At 42.6% G+C, this 19,063-nt stretch overlaps 1 protein-coding gene across 1 annotated transcript in view; it reads left to right on the top strand.

The window, feature by feature from the left end:
• Positions 1-19,063, top strand: part of galnt2 (UDP-N-acetyl-alpha-D-galactosamine:polypeptide N-acetylgalactosaminyltransferase 2) — a 61,176-nt gene continuing 42,113 nt past the window's right edge. The window contains 2 exon segments of the mRNA XM_069657988.1: positions 1-158; positions 161-393. Of these exon segments, the coding sequence (XP_069514089.1) occupies positions 116-158; positions 161-393 (276 nt within the window). The 5' untranslated portion in view covers positions 1-115.

The raw sequence follows: 19,063 nt of genomic DNA, 5'->3' as shown, positions 1-19,063 counted from the left end.
ACCGCACGGCACGGCTCGGCTCGACTCGCTGCCAGCGCCGGCCCTCCTCCAGGGCTGCCTGAGCCGGTGTTTGATTGGATTAGAGTATGCTAGCCTTTGCCCTCTAACCCCGCTGATGTTGGCTGGCTGCTTCCTGCTCCCACCGCTCCCCCTGACCGACTGACGAATCCTGCAGAAGCCGCACGGAGAAGCGCCCTGCACGGACACAGCCGACCGGGACGAGCCGCTGCTACAGCCAGACCGGAGCAGAGCAGAGCCACAGAGCGCGCAGGCAGGCGGAGGGAAAACGGGACAGCCATGCGGAGGAAATCGAGGATATTGTTGTGTTTTGCGGTGCTATGGGTGCTGGGGATAGCCTACTACTTCTACTCGGGGACAGCGATGAGTCGAAAGGTAGGATTTCCGTTCCTCGACTGCTTTTTCTGGCCGCTCGGTCGGTGTCGGTGTCCGTGTGGATGTTTTCTTCCAGGACAAAGCGAAGATGGGGCGCCGTGATTTGACGCTCGTCTGCTTTTCTGGGCACGGTTTTGCGGCTCTACCGATGCTGTGGGGAACGCGATAAAGGGCCTGCTAGTATCAGTGGGCAGGCATTGATTTGGTGGAGATGAGTGTGGACAAGGGCAGCAGGGTGGCGGGGCTGGCCGGTCGGCGTGCACAGACCTCCCGCTGTGCCGGTGATTGCCTTCCAGTGGCAGCGGGAGCGGAGCACGTCCACACCGGGCAGCCTGGTGACCACTTTAACGTGTCGGTGCCGGTTAATGTGAGAGCTGAATAAAGGTGTAAGCATGCACAGGGGTTGTTGTTAATATGAGGCTGCTGGCCTGGCTCACAGGGCCGGGGGTGGTGGTGGTGAGGGGGGGGTGAGCCTGTAGAGCACGTCAGCACAAGTTGCTGCTGCTGCTCCTCCGAGAAATGAGCAGAGATCAGGAAGTGTGCAGTTAACATTGAGTTAAAGCACTGATAGACCATGCTGTCAGGACGTGATATCTTTTTTAGAAGAGGCTATTAACATTTTCCACTGTTGGATCAAACTAGGTTCAGTTTAACTTGGCTGTTGTGTCAAACATGTTATGCCTGTTAATGATGTTCAAGATGAACATTGAGATTTAACTTCATGTTTCTGATTTTATACATACCCAGTTAAAAAAGACATAGGCTACAATAAATATGAGAAACTAGAGCTGAAACAATCATTTGTTGACTGACAGATAATGTGATTGTCATGTAATCAATGAAGTAGTTTCTTAGGCAAAGAAGGCCATACTTGTTCTCAATGCTCTAATGATGAAACATCCTGCTTTAACTTACTAACAATAGAGTAAATATTTTGGTCAAACTTAGAGTGGTCTGATACCAGTATCAGTATTGGCTTTCGATACTGCCTAAAATGTGATATCGGTGGGCATGTCAGTCAATGCACTAATCCGATACGATAACCAATAAGCCCCCAAATTAACTGTTTCAGGTGAATAATTGTTTGACGATAAACAAAAGTGTGATCCTAGCAGAGACTTTAATGTCAGACAAAGCTAGCAAAATGTCAGCAATTAATGTTTATCCACCAATATTCCATCCATCCATTATCTATACCGCTTATCCTGTTCAGGGCTGCAGAGCGGCTGGAGCCTATCCCAGTTGGCATTGGAGCGAGAGGTGGGCTACACCCCTGACTGGTCGCCAGCGAATCGCAGGGCTCCACCAATGTTATTTATATTAGTTGAGTTGCAATATTATCGTAAAGTAACTCGTCCATGTATCTGTATAAAAACATCTATAGCTAATAAAATGACAAGAGATGAGAACGAGACATTTTGATGACAGGCCTTTTTGACAATTCTCTGATGTTTTAAAAGCCAAATGATAAACGGATAAATCATCTGGCAGATCAGTGAATATTGAAAATGGTTACACGTAGCAGCCCTAGTAGTTAGTAACACCTCTTAGTATAACCCAAAACAATACATCAGCAACACCATCTGCAGCCTCCAAATTGACCACGAAGTTGAATGAACGAGCGATTGTGTGAACGCCATTCCTTTATGCTGAAACACAACATTTATCATGACAGGTCGTTTTTCTCCTGTGTGTGTTGTGTATATGGTTGGTTTATAAACTCATAGAACTACTAGTGGTGTTTAGTAACAGCTTGTTGTTGTAATGAACGGTGAGGCTGACCCTGTGTGTGTGTGTGGAGGCAGGGATTCCATTCATAATATCCCAGGCCTGTACATGCAGTAGTATGCCATGCATGAAATGTAAATTAAATATCCTCCAGGTGCAGAAGAAGACTTCTTTCCATTGTACACACCTATCATAGTGTGTGTGTGTGTGTGTGTGTGTGTGTGTGTGTGTGTGTGTGTGTGTGTGTGTGTGTGTGTGCGCGTGCGTGTGTGTGCGCGTGCGTGTGTGTGCGTGTGCGTGTGTGCGTGCGTGCGTGTGTGCGTGCGTGTGTGTGTGTGTGCGTGCGTGTGTGTGTGCGCGACTGAGCACAGATACTTTATTGTGTTGGGAACATCCAGGGTGCTCTAACTGTGTGTGTGTGTCTGCCTGTGCTGATGTGGTGCACTGTATCCTGCTGTTAGTGTGTGTATGAGGTGCCCTGCGTGGGTGGTTGTGTGCACAATACACTGCCTCTATTACCCCTCTAGTTGTGTGTGTGTGTGTCTGTGTGTGTGTGTGAGAACGCCCCGTGTGTATTCCACCTGTCTGTTGTCTTGTCCTATCTGTCTCCCTGTGTTTGCTTTGCTCCAGTCAACCAGAGAAGCCCTTTTACTTTTCCATTAGGCTGATAGCTCTCTGTGTGTGTGAGTGTGTGTGAGTGTGTGTGTGTGTGTGAATGTGAGTGTGTGTGTGTGTGTGTGTGTGTGTTTGTGGTTGTCAGGGGGGTCAGAGTGGCACTCCATGATAAGCAACTTTCTCTGGAGTTGGATTGCAGGCTGCATTAATATGGAGCCTGGATGATGGGCTACACCTGGCTGCTGTCTTTACACAGAGGCAGATCTAATCTGTTTAAACAAAGGTGGTGCTGCGCTGGTAAAGTGTAGTTTTCCCTCACACCATCCTTCCCTTTGAAGGAGACGAGGTGCTTAATAACTTCTCATGCTGTCATGAAACAAAGTTTGTAGCTGTGGGTTTGTATATTTTTCAAAAGCTCTCATAGCTCACATACAGACTTGAAAGCCAGAGAAGGCAATTTATTTTAGAAGCACTTTTTATTGTATTAGTTTTTGCAGGGCTGTAACATGTAACACATTTGTCATTGGGTATGACCAAAGCCTCCCTGAGGCTTAAACCAGCAAGCTAGTCACACAGGAGCTGCTGAGATATTAAGTTTGATAAAGTTTTTCTTTTGGTTGAACACTTTCAAAAGCGTTTCTTCCATTTCTTTTGCCTCCATCAAAGCTGAAAAAAGGACTAAATCTTCATTGATGATTCCTTCTTTTAAACATGTTGGAAATTCAAATCTTTTACTGGTGCAAGAGAGACCAAAAGATAGTTGAAGCGCAGCCCGATCTTTACATTTTAGATGTTGGGACTGAAGGATAACTTTCTTAATAAATCACTCATTATAAGTCGATTTATAATGTAAATACTTTGAGATTAATATTCTGCAAATCGACTAATCCTTTCAGTTCTTGTGCCCGTGCCAGCAACTCCCATTAATGTCATAAAACGTTCCTTACTGGTCCCCCACTGTTGCTTTACCTTTGTGCTCTTTCTTCTCTTGGCAACAGTTGGGTCAAATGGAAAATTTGCGTTTTAATTACGTAAAAGTGTTGAAAGGTTTCCAAACATGGACAAAAGCTTCTCCCTGGGAGTTATGTCTAAGGTATGAATCATGAGCCTGTGTGTTCATTCATTCATTAGTCAGACTCTACATAATGGTGACTTGCAGATGTCAGGAGTGTGTTTAGCAGTGCAGAGAAAATCAGAAAATTACCAAGCAAATTATTCAAAGTGACAATAACAGAGATAACTTAAATAGATCACACAATTTAACCCATCTGACTGTTCACAGATAGCATCCAACATTACCAATCACATGTTGTGTCATTGTGGTTAACTCAGAGTCCAGCAGCTGTGTGTCTGCCATCATAAGCAGGACTCCGACTATCACGACAGCTGATTCAAAAACCACCTCTGAATAATCTGTAATGATCGGAAATCCTACAATAAGAAATACTTTAACTGGTTTCTCCTGCTCTGTCATGCTCCCTTGATTCTTTCGCTCTTACTGCCAAAGAACTCCCCAAGCAGCTTTTAGCTTTGCTATTATAAGTTCAATAGAGCACTATACTAAACTGTCCCTTTTGTTGGACTCTGTATGGCAGTTTAAACTGAACACAGTGTCAGTTCTACGGAGTGTTTACAGTCCTCTGTGGAGAAATGTCTGAAGATGTTGAAAGCTAATCTTTAAGGTTCCTTTTATCTTTGATCATAAACTTGCAGCTGTGTCACTGTGAAAGTTTGACTTGTATGAGTGTACACACTCATAATAACTGTTCGTGAGTATTTCTCAGGTTTACTGGCCTTAATGACGCCAACTTACAGATGAAATTAGGACAAGAGCTCAAGCTTGAGGCTGAGCGTTACATGAGGTTTACCTTCTTGTGATCAATGTGAAACTTAATTTTTGTGGTTCCAAAACTGAGGATGATTAAATGTGTTTAATCTTACCATCATTAAAGGAGCAGTTCACCCCTGGAAAAAGCCACTGTCAGTCAAAGCTGGTGTTCTCTGTAAACGATAGAAGCAATAATATTTGAAATTGGCGCCATAGCTGTGGAGAAAGTTGTACAAACAGCTCGTGGTTTCGCACATTCTACATTCCTACAACTCCCAGCATGCATTGTGCCCCTCCCTTTGAAAGAGATGCTGGAGTGAAATACTACCGTTTCGCTGCAGGCAATGGTTCAGAGTGGAACAGAATCGTCAATACGACGAGAATATACCGGTGGATCATCTAAAAAATCTTCGGGTCTGCAGTCTACATTTCAAACCTGACGATGTTGAACGAGACGTGACATCAGAGGCGGGCATCCTAGATTGAGGAAGTGTAGTTTAGCGAGCTCCCTGGCCTCCGCCGGATGACGTATTTTACGTAGTCTGGCGGAGGTTTTCCAGGGCACATTGGAGAAGTGGAGAAGTGGATAGCGTCCTCCAAAGGCACAGAGCCAAATTGCGTTTTTTTTTCTACCATAAGCTCCCCATAATAGCATGATAGGACTTGGTTGAAAATTGGCGAACTGGCCCTTTTAAACAACTTCAACACAGGCCCACAGTGACCTATAAGTCTCCCCCAAAATGGGCCTATTGACATGTTTCTGCATTTGATGATATATGTGCTATTCCTGTGGGTGTAGTTTACAGATGAAAGTGAAGTTTCCTCGCTTCCACTTCCGGCCATATACGGCACACATTCTGTAGAATGACAGGAAACTTTGGTAAACACCCAGCAGCGAGACGCCTCACAAACCTATATGTTCATTGTTGCACACACAGCCTGCTCACTCACCAGCATGCCCCTTTAAAGTCTCCCTTGTTGGACAGACCTCAGAGGTCGTTTTAGAAACCAGCGCCTTTCAGCGTCTTCTTTCCTGCTAATCAGCGGTGTGAGAGGGGAGCTAAATGGCAGATAGCGAGAGTGGCTCCAAACCGCAGGAAAAGCCAACAAAAACTCAGTTCAGCATGTGTCACAAGACTCTTAAAAACTGTAATAAATGCTAAATTCACATTTATATTCATGTGATAAACAGTGTGTGCAGGGGGGAGATGACTGTGCGAGAGCAAATCACAGTCACATGTGCTTAACACAGTCCAGCCTTATTGACTCACGCTCACTTTGTCCAGTGTTGACAGGAAGCTCAGCTCTCACCCAAAGGTGGATCACTGCAACTATTTGTCAGTGTGTTGTGATTTTAGCTGGAGGAGTAGATTAGCTTGTAGTAGGTGGTGGAGGATTCAGAAGTGAGTGCAGTGCTTTTCTTCCAGGAAACTGCGGAGACAGGAGCACATATAAATTGGCTCAGCAGCGGGGATCCTGGGAGCTTTTAAGGCCGGCCGGTCCAGGAGTGTAGTGTGAAAGGTTCGTCCGCTGTTATCTGCAGCTCTAGGCGTTCAGACTCTGTCTGTGCATGCTTCTAACTTCAGCTTTATCAATACATCTGTCTGTCATCGCAGGCTGTGTGACTTCACCGGCTCTTCAGGAAATGTAGGAGAAAATGGAGCAGTAGCACGTCACACTCTGAGTGAGGATGGAGGTGATGATTTTGCATTATTGATGTCTATTATAGGGCCTGTCATTTGGTGGATAGTCTGCACAGCAAAGGGGCCTGCATTGTCTGCTGGAGGACAACACACACACCCAGCAGTGTATCTGTAATCTTTAAGGTCATATCTCCCCTATATATGCAGGCTGTTGAACACACACTGTTTTACCTCATAAGACTGATCACATGTGTTAGACGTCCTGCTGTTGTGTAACTACAGCACAGTCATCTAACTAACACACCTGTGGCTTCAAAACCATTTGAGGCCTCAGCAGTTCGATATGTTTATGTCACCAGAATGCAGTGTAATTTCAGCCAGAGAGCACATCCATTACTTAACTAACTAAATGCTTTTCCACAGAGAAAGCACTAAATCGATAAAAGGCTGAAATGAAGCTGTGGGTACAGAATCCTTCTCAGATATACAGCTTTTGTCTGAAGTATTGACTGTGTGCGTGTGTCTCTCCTAAGTAATGATCACTTCTGACGGATGTTGGCATGATTCAGAGAGCAAATAGAGACACAGAGTAGCCACAGATGTGTCACTGTTGTTTTTTAAGGAGTGATTTTCTGAGGGGAGAGTTAAATAAAAACAGTCCTTTGAACCAAGAAGCTGCGTCACGGTCACATTAGAGTTACACAACTTCTTAGCTGGGAGTCCCAGGAGAGAGACAGTGTTCTGTTGGAGGAGCTCCACTTGTGTGTGTGTGTGTGTGTGTTTGAGGGGGAGGGGGTGCCTTGCTCAATGGACGGCTGACAGTAGACTACACGTAGGAGGAAAGAGTTAGTTACTGCTTCATCCGGCCCCTTGAGATTTCCCACCTTGATGTGAGGAATCAACAGTTCCTTAAATCCCTTCCCCAAACGGAGACTGTCCAATCACAGCTTGGAGACCGTTGCTAGGCACAGCAGTCCTGTCAAGCTTTGGATTTCTCCTCATGTTGAAGCTTTGGCCATGAGGCTGTTATAAGAGCAGTAGCTGCATTTTAAAGAGCTTAGGGAGGTATTTATTTTTTTGTTAGCCTTTACAAAACCACAGAATTAGAAAAAAAAAGTGTAAGGAGCGGTGTACATAGTGTGTTTAACTGCTCTAATCCAAGGCACAGTTGTTAGCATATTTGGCTGACTAACTATAGCAATAACTTAGCATTACTTTCAAGGGCAACAAGCATTTCATACTACATTATTTTGTGGGGTTTCAGGTTATTTTATGAAATGAAGCCCAGCATTGCCATTGTGTGAAAGCTAGTCCTGGATGCTACTTTACAGCATAGCTAACGTTAGCCACTCAGTACTGCTAAGGAGGCAAACAGGGTTATGTTCAAACAAACTAACAGTCTGATCGCATATTTTTCCTTCTTATACTTACTTATTTATCACACTAGGGCTAGACAGCTTAACACTGCATAACAAGACCAATGCTGTCTCTTTATTTCCATGTCTTCTACACGCTATCATCAGCTAGCAAGGACTTTATTTCCGGGGCACACGGCTTAAGCCTCAGGCTTTCAGCACAGTATCACATTAGTAGCCATCAAGTGCATATCTAAGACCCTTTTAAAGAAGACTTGTGTAGAACGAGTCAGCTGGAAACAAAGTAAAGGTTAGCCAGAGATGGAGGTTTCAACCAGCTCTTGCTGCTAACGTTAGCTTAATTAGCAAGCGTGCTGCGGCTGATAAATCCTTGACAGTTTTCCATTCATCAGACAGCATAATGTGCCATGCGAGAACAGAAAGCTTGACAGGCGTAGTGACTGTAAAGAAGGGCAGGACTTAGGAAATGGTCAGTTAAACTACTTACTGTAATTTAGACACAAAAAGATGGGTTGATGGTGGAAAAATGACGGAAGAAGGATGGAAACAGTGACTGGATCCAAACAGGAGGATGGTGGGTTGTGTCTGGGTTTGGCAGCTTTTGTTTCCAGGACCTGGTTTTGATCTGCCAGCCCCGAAACCCAATGACTGACAGGCTGCGGTGAACAAACAGACAGCTGTGTAGATAAAGGAGACATCGCCAAGAAAGAAGGAAAATATGCTAGTTTATAGCTGGGTGTTTAAGGAGCAGTTTGTGTATATTGATATCAAACTGTCATGTATCTGCCAGGCGATAGTTTCACTTCCTGACCTGTGGCATGAGAACCCCAGTTTGTATTTACTGCATGTATTTTTTCTCTCTTTCTATCCACCCCTCTCTGTCATTGGTAGGCTCCTTGTGGTTAAACAACACAACATGTTGCATCTGTGAGACTGATCCAAGCGGGATTATTTTCCTCCTGTGTTGATTTTCTTCCCTGGCAGGCGACCGAGCATTCATGGAAAAAGTTGAAAGAGAGGAGGGTATCTATTGTTCATGAGACCAGCGCTGAGACGAGAGCTTTTCACAGATCTGTTTTTTATTCCAGCAGCAAGAGAAAACAGAGCAGCCCTCTTTTATTCAATTTGTCACTGAGAGGCAAACTATTGTATCTGTGTTACAATGCTGACGTCTTAAGAACTTAGCAGAGAACAGGCAGGTCAGGAGTAAATCTGTGTTCCTGTTATCGTTCTAAACTATTCAAATAGGCCTGATAAGGAGCGCAGCTGCTGGAAGATTTGCCTATTCACAGTTTGTGGTAAGGGCATTCAAACCACTCAGTAAATGACAAGTATTACACGTCTAACTGCAACAACCAGCCATGAAATTTCATGGTGCACTTCCAGGCCCTGATACTGGATATGACAATGCACAATGGAGATGAAGCACTCAGTTTTTATGTGTAATGGAGTTATGAAAAGGATGGGTGTAACACTTTATATGTCACTTATGTATGTATTTCACACCTGTATTTTGTAAATGGTAAAAGGTAGGGATGGGCATTTCCAGTAATCTCAATATTCGAGTAATCTAACTACCTTATGAACGAGTAATCGAGTACTCGCAAATAATATATTTTTTTACCCTTAAAAAATCATACGTCGGACACGGACCTCCCGGCCCGGGAATAGTAGGCTATATGCCTGTAAGAGAACATTACTATCTAACACTTTTACATTCATGTAAATAAATAGCCAACAATAGAAAGCAAGTGCAATTTCAAATGTATTTCAGTTAATGTTGTTGTAACAGTCCGTTGTCAAACGTCACAGTGTAACTCTAAATCAACAGCCTAGTCGTTCATTCCAAGTTAAAATAAATATTGAATTACGTGATGGTGGCTTGTACTCTGGCTCAACAAACGCATCAGCTCAAAGAAGTCTTCTCCTTCCACAACACTTACTGGGAGCATATCTGCAGTCACCATGTTTGTTATTAGCAGGCTAATCTTCTCCGCTCTGGTATCATCACAACTGCGTGTGCTAACAGGGCTAGCACATGATGTGATGCGAGACTGCCTGTTGTCTGTCTCCGCTGGCTTCTCCTCGTGCTTTAAGCGCATGTGTTTAAACATTGAATTATTATTTCTATGATATACAAGTTTAACACCACATATCTTGCACAGCACGTCATCTTCCAGACATCACTTTTCCTGACATGGTGCATGTAAGCTAACTGAGTTAAACTACTTTAATATGCGCAGGTGCGCGAGTAGAATAACGTTACTCGAATAATGACGTCAACAAGTACTCAAGTACTCGAGTATACGTCCCCATCCCTAGTAAATGGACTATACTTATATAGCTTTTCTAGTCCCCTCAAAGCGCTCATGTCACATTCACCCTTTCACACACATGGCTACGTAAAGTGCACAACTGTCAATCATTACCAATACCATTCATACTTGATGGCCATGCCACCGGGAGCAATTTGGGGTTCAATGTCTTGCCCAAGGACACATCGATGTGTAGCCTGAGGGATCAAACCACCAGCCTTCCGACCCAGAGACGACCGACTCCACCACGGAGTCACAGCTGCCCTATTTTGTACTGTAGCTTTGGAGCAATCTGGCTCTAGAATGTCCTTCAGGATAAATTAAGTTCTATCTTATCTTATCTTGAGAAGAAATGATCAGGAAATGGCATAAAAATGCTGCCTGTCAAATGCAAATTTTTTGCCGTTAGTATTTTGATGGAGCTGCAGTTGCAAATCAGCCGAATTGGATTTGAATATTTGACTTTTGTGCACCTAAAGCTGAAAGTTCTGCACTTCATCATACCAGATGGCTCAGAGACGCTTCATTTGTGACGTTCCTGTTTTTTGAAGTCAGGACAAAACATAACTTCTACCTTTTACTTGCTTTTCAAGAGTGCTTTGATCTGAATTCTTTATTTGTTAACCTCTGACATATTTAAAATTTCAGCCAATAACCGCCTGTATCCGATGTTTAAGGTCTGAAGAGAATATTTTCACTGTCTTTTAAAGGATTCCAAATCTGCGTCTGGATTTTCCATCTGCACCGCTCTGAGCTGTTTGTTGCAGCCGACTTTCAAATCGAATTTAACGCAGGGCGGGTTGAGGTACATGAAACCGTCATCCCGGCCTCCCACCTCATCCTGAAACATTCACGGTCGATGTGTGTGGATCTGCCACATTTGGGTCATGATGATGTTGATATTGTGCCTCTTCCTCAAACTCGAATGAGCTGCAGACATTTCTTCCTTTTCTGAAAAGAAATCTTGTCAGTTATGGGAAATGGCTAGCAACCAATAATGAAAAGAAATCAGTGTTTAGTGTCTAATGTGCTGCCAACTTGGCAAATCATGTTGAAAATTAAATATCCTATCTAAAGCGCAAGTCAAGACATAAGATTCTCTCATTTATTTCAGATGTTTTAAGAGATTTAAGTATCACAACATGGTTCACGAAAGATTAGACTGAATTATTGCTAATTCTACTAAATTATTCTCCATGATGCCTTCTCCATAATTACTTCTTAGTCAATGAGGAAGCATTATAGAGAAATGGCATGGACGAAGGCCGGTCTATTAGATGTGTCGTATGCAGAACAGCTTCATTATCAGCACAGCAAGGGCCTCTCTACATGTGTTGGTACCGAGCAGCAGAGGTAACTGGTTTTTAGAAGAAATGTCCAAATAATGAGTGGCCATCTGCCAAAGTGGTGGGTAGATAGATTCTTCAACACTGGCTTGGTGGGAGGTGTTAATTTCTCACCCTGCATTACATCATGGCTATTCAATAATGAACCAGCGTTTGTTTTTAGCCGCTCGGTTAATATGCGATCCTGTAAGATAATTCAACCAGAAACACTGATTCTCACTTCTACACACACTCACTCCTTCTGTTTAAAACCAACTATTAGAGTAGCACCTCGTCGTTCAGATGTTCCCTCAATTAATGCTTGTGCTTTAATATGGGCTTTTATTTTATGCTTTTATTGTCTTGTTACTATTTCATCTCGGTTTGGCAATGCTCAGCACCAACTGCAGCTCTGACTGTTTAATGATGATAAGGGCTACACAAACCTGATGTGACCCCTGCCTCAAATTTGGCATAAACATCCACCTGGACTCAAAGACAGGCTGATTAGATATGGGTGGTTGAAGGCCGCTGTGACCTCTCAAAACAGTTCCTGCTATAACTGAACAATTCATGGGCTTATTTTGACACAATTTCACACAAATATCTTACAGGACTTTTTTAATACAAAAGGTCAAAGCTCAGGTTCACTTTTCTGGCCATTGTTCAGGGTCCTTACTTTCTATGTAATATTACTTTTGACCACAATGTAAAGGACATCAGGAAGAACCTGTGGAAGTCTCAGCTGTCGTAACAAACTAACTAAGTAACTAGCTAGTAGAAAAACTTTATATTACACAGCACTTCATCACAAAGATGTGGTGGATGGTCAAGTTTTTTCTCTTTTTCTCCATTATGTAATCAGGCTGTTGTTGTTACTGATGTCAAATATATACCTTCATCAGTAACTGGAGGCAGCGGTCTAACATCTTTACTATCTATGCAGCTGTCACAGTCAGCAGGAGACACTGAGTTTTTCACAACAGTAATAACAGGCAAATTGGTCGCCAGATTTTTCTAAAGCACATTCTTTGGAATACACTGATGTATGTAAAGAGCCACTAGCACTTTGTACTCTGGTATAAAACTGTTTGAATGAATGAGAAGGCTTTTAATCCTCCCATGTTACCATTTTGCAATAATTGTCAAAGATTGTAAAGGTGGAAGAACATGAAGACTGAACGTATTACTCCACTGACAGAGTCAATCTAACAAGATGCAATGCAGTAAACTTAAGACGTGTTTTATCGAAGTGCGACATGCAGTTTCCTCAACTGGAACAGCAGACATGCTCTTTTGAGGTTGGATAAATAACCTCTGGGAAATGTAGGAAATAAGTAACCTAAGTAGAGTAGAAAAAGCAGGTTGAGGAAAATAAGATGAGGAAAAAGGCATTTAATATTTAAACATAAGTCATGTTATGTGTAGAAGGACTGTTGACAGACTACTTTTGTTGGAAATGATTGAATCCAACTACTTTAAGACTGACTCTTCCTTCTGCTGCTGCTATGACCCCACACACTGCTATAACACTCAGGAGGAACACCCATAAAATAGTCCAGGGTCCACCGTAAAGTTTGTAATGCTATTGGAAATACTGTTAAAGGGGAGGAAGCTTGTAAAGAGTCGTTTTACAGTATGTTGAAATGGGTTTCAGGAGGTAGAGCTGCTGACTCGACTCCACTGGCTTCTTCTGGTTTGAAATAAGGAAGAATCACAGGAAATGACTGCCTAACAGGATCGTTCTTTGGTTGTTTCAATGACTAGCTGACTGTCCAAAGTCAGAATGATCACTGGTGACTAAAGTGAGCAGTTTATACCACAGTGTGTCTATATTTACAGCCTGTTAGAGCTGCAGATGACAGTATATAAAGAGTTCTGAAAACAATGGATGAAGTGAATAATTAGAGAGCGTTGGTTAGTGTCTCGGTTTGTCTTTGCCCACATGTTTTCCCATGCCGCTGGCTTTTCCTGTGGGCGAGTCTCTCCTCTTAAGGACACGTCAGCAGATTCTGGACTTTTGTGTCTCAGTCTAAAGTAAAATAAAGTAAAACATTACTTTATACACCAACTTATTACGCAATTTTGTGCAACAGAAACCTTTTTTCCAGTCCTTCCCTCAAGTTAAATTGCTGTGTCTGAGCTGGGTGGTACAAAAAATGCTGTGAAGAAGAAGCTTGAACGCAGCATGAAAGGGAGTCATCTTTCCAAGTGGTTGAAATTCCGAGGGAAAAAACTGAAAATCCATCGTTCCCTAAAAAAAGACTCCTTAGACTGAAAAGCTACTGTGGTATTAAGACAGACTGCTACTGTAAGGCATAATTCTCCTGTGACAGAAGAAGTATGCCTTACAGGATGTCAGCTCTGTAAAAATAGACGGGTGCATTTATACCTTTTAACATGATTTTTAAAGTATGGCTCTGTATAAACATAAACCATCCATTCAACATCTTAGGTTCCTATCAGCAGTGCTTTATAATGCGTCTGTCAATGTCAGTGTGGTTCTGCTGCCTCAGGAATATACTGTCTCTGCCAGTTGTAATTGTATGAGTTCATGTACAGTGATTTATGGTCGGAAAGTCTTTGTTTCTCTAAATAAGCTGCTGCACCCATCAGCTCCAGTCAGGATTACCAGCGCTGCCAGTAAACTGTTTGTAACTGAGCGGCAAACATTGAATCAGATTTAAGGCTCATGTTTTGCTGGAGTGGAAAACTTCCAGAAATGTTAAGGTCCCCTTTATTAATATGAATCAATGATTTGGTAAACCCCCACCACCACAAGAGCAGTAGTGTATGAATGGAGTGTGTCTGTGTGCTCTGATGTAAGCTGCAACAAATAGCATTTTAAGCTAACTAGCTTACTAGCTACGGTAGAAAACCCAGCCCAGCATTACCTCCAAGGCTTGGGTCAATTCTACTGTATTTTTGTGGGGTTAAGGGATATTTTTTAACAGTCCCATTCAAAGTAAGACAATTATGTGCAGTATTGTGGGAGCTGGTCCTGGGCATGGCTTTATCAGAGTTTAGGCTAACGTTAGCATCTTTGTACTTCTTGGATTCGTTGAAGTTTACACTTAAGCGACACTAGCCAAACTCTTAATGTGAGATAGTATTTCATTTGGGTAACGCATAGGTTAGTCTTAATCTGATAGCTGTCTCTTTTCAAGGGAATTGAAAAAATGGAAAATAAAACATAAAATATAGGCTAGGTCTAATGTCTGTGCTGCATTGCCAAGTAGCATGCTAACTAGCTAAAAAAAAAGGTTAATATTGTTTACATCAAAGTCTAAACTTGCTTTTTTCCCTCATCATTCCAAGAATTGGACAAGTTATCTTTAATTTGCAAACAAGATCAACGTTTTTTCTTTACATCCATGTCATTAACGCTGAGAAGACAGTGACTAATAATCACAATCAATAAGGGTCCTTCTTTTAAAACCGGTCAGACTGAAACATATAAAATGAGGACTGACTTTCTGAAAGAGCCTTTGTCTACATTGTCACGACAGAATTTCACATTGAGTTGTAGCTTGAGAAAGATATAAGGAAGCAGGAGGAGTGTTATTTCATCAGGGAACAAGTACACAACATGTACAGGACAGGATTATCATAAAGATAAGACACTGCTTTGGTTGTTGTCAGAGTGCGTGTGTGAGTGAGAATTGGTCTATTGTCCTCATCTATGGATTTTATCGGATAAATTATCACTTTGTGTGTCCGTGTGTGTCTGTTTGTTTAGCATTGCTTCTTCCCCTGACTCAGGCAGTATTTCTGTGTGCGATGATGCTAAACTCTTCGGTTTCCCTCCAACAGACCATATGGTAATGCACTCTCTTCCCTCTGTGGTCTCTCCTGGTTATTTGCTGTCTTTGCTTTTCTTTCTTGCACAAATAGACTTTTCCCTGCTCTCATGCATGCTTATTTAGTTTGTTTGTTCCTCTGCAGTATGCCAGAATGTAGTCGGCCTGAGAGAAAAACTATGAATGTACAGACCCACCTGAAGCAGACCTGTGACCCACTTCGGGCTCTAACCCTGAGCTTTATAACCCACCTTTAAAAAGGGGGTAAGAGAATATCCTGAGCTCTTGGGTCAGTAAGCTCCACGCCTTGCGTTTCTGCCTTAAAAGGGAGGTGTAATTTATTTGTGCCCTCAGCTTGGTGGGGGTGGAACAGATGTGATTGTGTCAGACTCCATGAAGACAGGCTAAGAATAGCTAAAACCACCTCGCACCTTTGTTTGATCTGCAATGGGTTGTTTCACACCTTCCATGATGCATGTTATTATGCTGTGCATCTAACATCCTGTTGGAGAGGAGGCCAAGTCTCCTGCTAACGTGCGGTTTACAGACCCAGGTAGCGCTAGCTGAGGCCAAACTCAGGGAAGTTGGATCACAAGTGTTTGGATAGTGTACTCCTTGTTAAATGTTAGGGCTGTGTGCTTGCACTGTCTTCTAGAAGAGTACAGTCTGTTGTCTGTCTTAACACAGCCTCCCTCTCTTCTCTACTATCACTCTTCTTCTGCTGTTCCTGACGTTCATTAACAACATGGCAGCCTGCAGATCGTGTGATGTTCTCGCAGGTCAGAGCTCACTGTCCCTCTATGCCTGTGAATGATTGACCCTGCAGTGTGGAGGTAGCGCATGATCTGCAGCCATAAACACTGAGCAGAGATGGCCCTGTGTGCATGTTAACTGACTTAATTGAAATGTATGAGCACAGCTAAATGAAGTTAAACTTTCAAAGCTGTAATGGCAGGAGAAAGATAGATAGCGGCACCAGAGAATTTGAATTATGCCTGGACTGATGTCTGTGCTGTTTCTGTTGTTGGCAGATTACTGAGCTCTCTCTGTCTATCACTCATCCTTCTCACAGTTTGTAAAAACAGCAGCCACGGTTGAAAAATGTTCCTGAATAAATGTCTGTATACCTACTGTTTGAATACAGTTTGTAGCCAAACGTTAAGACAGGACTCTCTCTCCTCTCACCGCTTCTGATTCTTCTAGATGGATTCTTCTAAAACATTATAATCAGGGTCAACAAGGGAAATAAACCACACACATGCAGCCCCAAGGACACGTTTTAAAACATATTGGTGACAACTTGCAGATGATTGTCTGTTGAGAATCTGTGTTGAATCATTTTAATCAGTTCAGCCATGAAAAACAGCCTGGTGACCCGAGCCAGTTCAATGCTTCGTTATACTCTTGAGGCTGGGCTTCGTCTAAAGGAGTTTCAAAATCCTAACTGATTTAGAAATCTGGTTGCATCACATGGATGAACCTTAACCAATATTTTTTCTCTCCAATCTAAAACACATGCACATTCTACAAGATATGAAAATGATGGTGATTCACACACTGCAGGATGTTCAAGAGGAAGAGCAATTTACTATCTCATGGATCTCATGATCTCACGCGATCTTACTTGAAAGCGGATATATACAAAAGGGAGATGGACTACAACCTGCTGTAGTAATTCTTTGCAGTGAGATAATTTAAAATAAAATATAAATAAATGTTTGAAATAAACAGGATGGCCCCTTTGTGTTTGTGAGCCCTTCGGTGGATTAAAGACTGGATCTATAAAACCCTCACATTGCCAGATAATCTGGTCTGAACATGGATACCGACCAAGATCTCAGATCAATTTTCTACTCTGATTGTTAAGAGGTTAGCATCAGGCTTAAAGTGGCTGAAAACTCCTGTTGTCTGAGCCTGGCCTGAAGTATATTGCTGCTTTTACTTGTTGTGACACATTGTGACAGGAGCTCAGATTCTTCAGCGTCATAGTTGGGAGCTCAAGCTCAAACTTCTCGATTATATGATCAAACAAAGCGTGCATGAGAAGTTATATTTTATTAAGTGAACAAAGAAAAATACAGTGTTTACCGACCTGTGCCTATAAAAGCGGCATCTGCTTTCACTGTCCATCTGTTGGACTGTTTGAGGCCTTCATGTGTCGCTTGTGTAAAGTAATGATAAGGACTCCTCCAGCTGTACTTTAAAATGGGCCATGGCCAAATATTTCTGACAACACGCCCTAAAGAAGTACACACCCCAAAACAGTCAGACCAGTTCATAAAAAGAATTGATTAAAGTCTGTAATGTGTCACTGCCTGCTAACTGAAACTGTAGGTCATAACTCATAACGAGACGTATCCCTTTCCCCGGGGAGAGCAGCATGATGGGAGTAGCAATTTGTTTCAAAGGGCCTGTATCTCATTACAGAAGAAATTCTCCTTCGTGTGCCAGAAAAGTAACAGAACCACAGTTGTAGTGTGTAATTAGCCTTTGTTAAAAGCCTCACATGTGCTCCCCTTCTGTACTTCAGCCCAGTGAACATGTCTGAATTTTAAGATGATACAAGAGGGAGTCGTCATCCCGGGGTGTTTATGACTTAAAGGCTGTGTGCTCAGTGTCCTAACACACAGAAACACATGCACACACATCAATGGGCCTCGTTAGGAACTGAATGAATAATGCACAAAAAAATATAACACTATATGCTGAAAGAAATGCTAATTATGTAATAAGAATATGTCATGAGAGCGCCTCTCTGTATTGTACACACTGCAGACTTTAAAGGGGAAGTCTATCAAACATTACACACAGAAAGATCAGTTTACTCACCATGGTTAGCCTATGAAAACAGAGCTTTTGCTGATGATGTCATGGTGATGTCACCAGCGTCGTCTTATCCAGGTTATGGAAACTACAGATTTAAAACAGACAGCTGCGGGTGAAAGTAGCAAACTGGAGGCGTGGCGTGAAAGATGTGAATGGCTACAAGCTGGAAGGGTCTGATGAACAGGACAGGTTTGAGTTGCATCATGGGAGTTGTAGGATCCAGTGTTTTTGTAGCTTCAGACATGTTCAGAACTGGGCTCTCAGGCTCTGCTGCTTTGACTTTAACCATTTTCTTTTTAAATTCTGTCTCTTCGTCCCCAACATTTTCAAAGTACAACACTTAACCCACCGACACCCCCTTCAGTGACTGAGTGATTCAGGTATGTTGTGAAGTGAGGGGTAACCAAAGGACTTGATCTTGAAAGAGCAGCTTTTATTAGTAATGGCAAACTGTTGCATCTTGTTGCACTTATTGTGCGTTAAAGTTGAAATTACACCCATTGGAGTGGACCTGATGATGTCATCAGGGGGCTCAATATACAGCACTTGGTCATGGCTATGTGTCAAGGCTGCTTTAAGGACGTTATTGGTGTCGGGCCAAAGACAGAAACAGTCTGGTTTGTGTCAGGAGTGTGTCGACATCCATTAATACACAACAGTGAGACTTGCAAGGTTGCTTCATGTGTGTATTACAAGGACAAATGTCATTTTTTCTTCTGGAGTAAAAGTTATACGTTTCTACATTTGGTATTGAATCCGCACGAAAGATGTATGCAGCACAGACATGACATCATGACTGCAGACAGCTTGGCTTTGGTTCAGCATAAACACACACAGAGCAACGTACACACATGACCCACCACCACCACCACCACTACTGCTCACATACATCTGATACCCATTGACAGAAACACACCTTCCCCTGCTGACCTACAGAAAAGTTTTCTCCTTGTATGGGAAAGAAAACATTTATAGGCTTAAAGCTACACACACATACTCTTGCACACTCCTATGGTATGAGGTAACACGTGCTGTGTTTTCCATTTCAGTCTGTCAGTCTGTAACATTCATGACCTCAGCATCTCTTACTGTAACTTCATACAAATCCTGCTGCAGCTTCTTGCAGCTTTGATCTGTTTTTAAAGCTCAACCCCTCATTATATTCTCCATTATATTCTCTTTAAAAAGCACCAGGAGCTGTAATTTCCACAAAT

This window comes from Semicossyphus pulcher, unplaced genomic scaffold (assembly GCF_022749685.1).
Source record: "Semicossyphus pulcher isolate SPU_LCO1_2020_fin unplaced genomic scaffold, fSemPul1.0.p SCAF_1, whole genome shotgun sequence".
In the NCBI taxonomy this organism is placed as follows: Eukaryota; Metazoa; Chordata; class Actinopteri; order Labriformes; family Labridae; genus Semicossyphus; species Semicossyphus pulcher.
The sequence above is the reverse complement of the archived record's forward strand: the minus strand, read 5'-3'. Positions and strand labels throughout refer to the sequence as shown.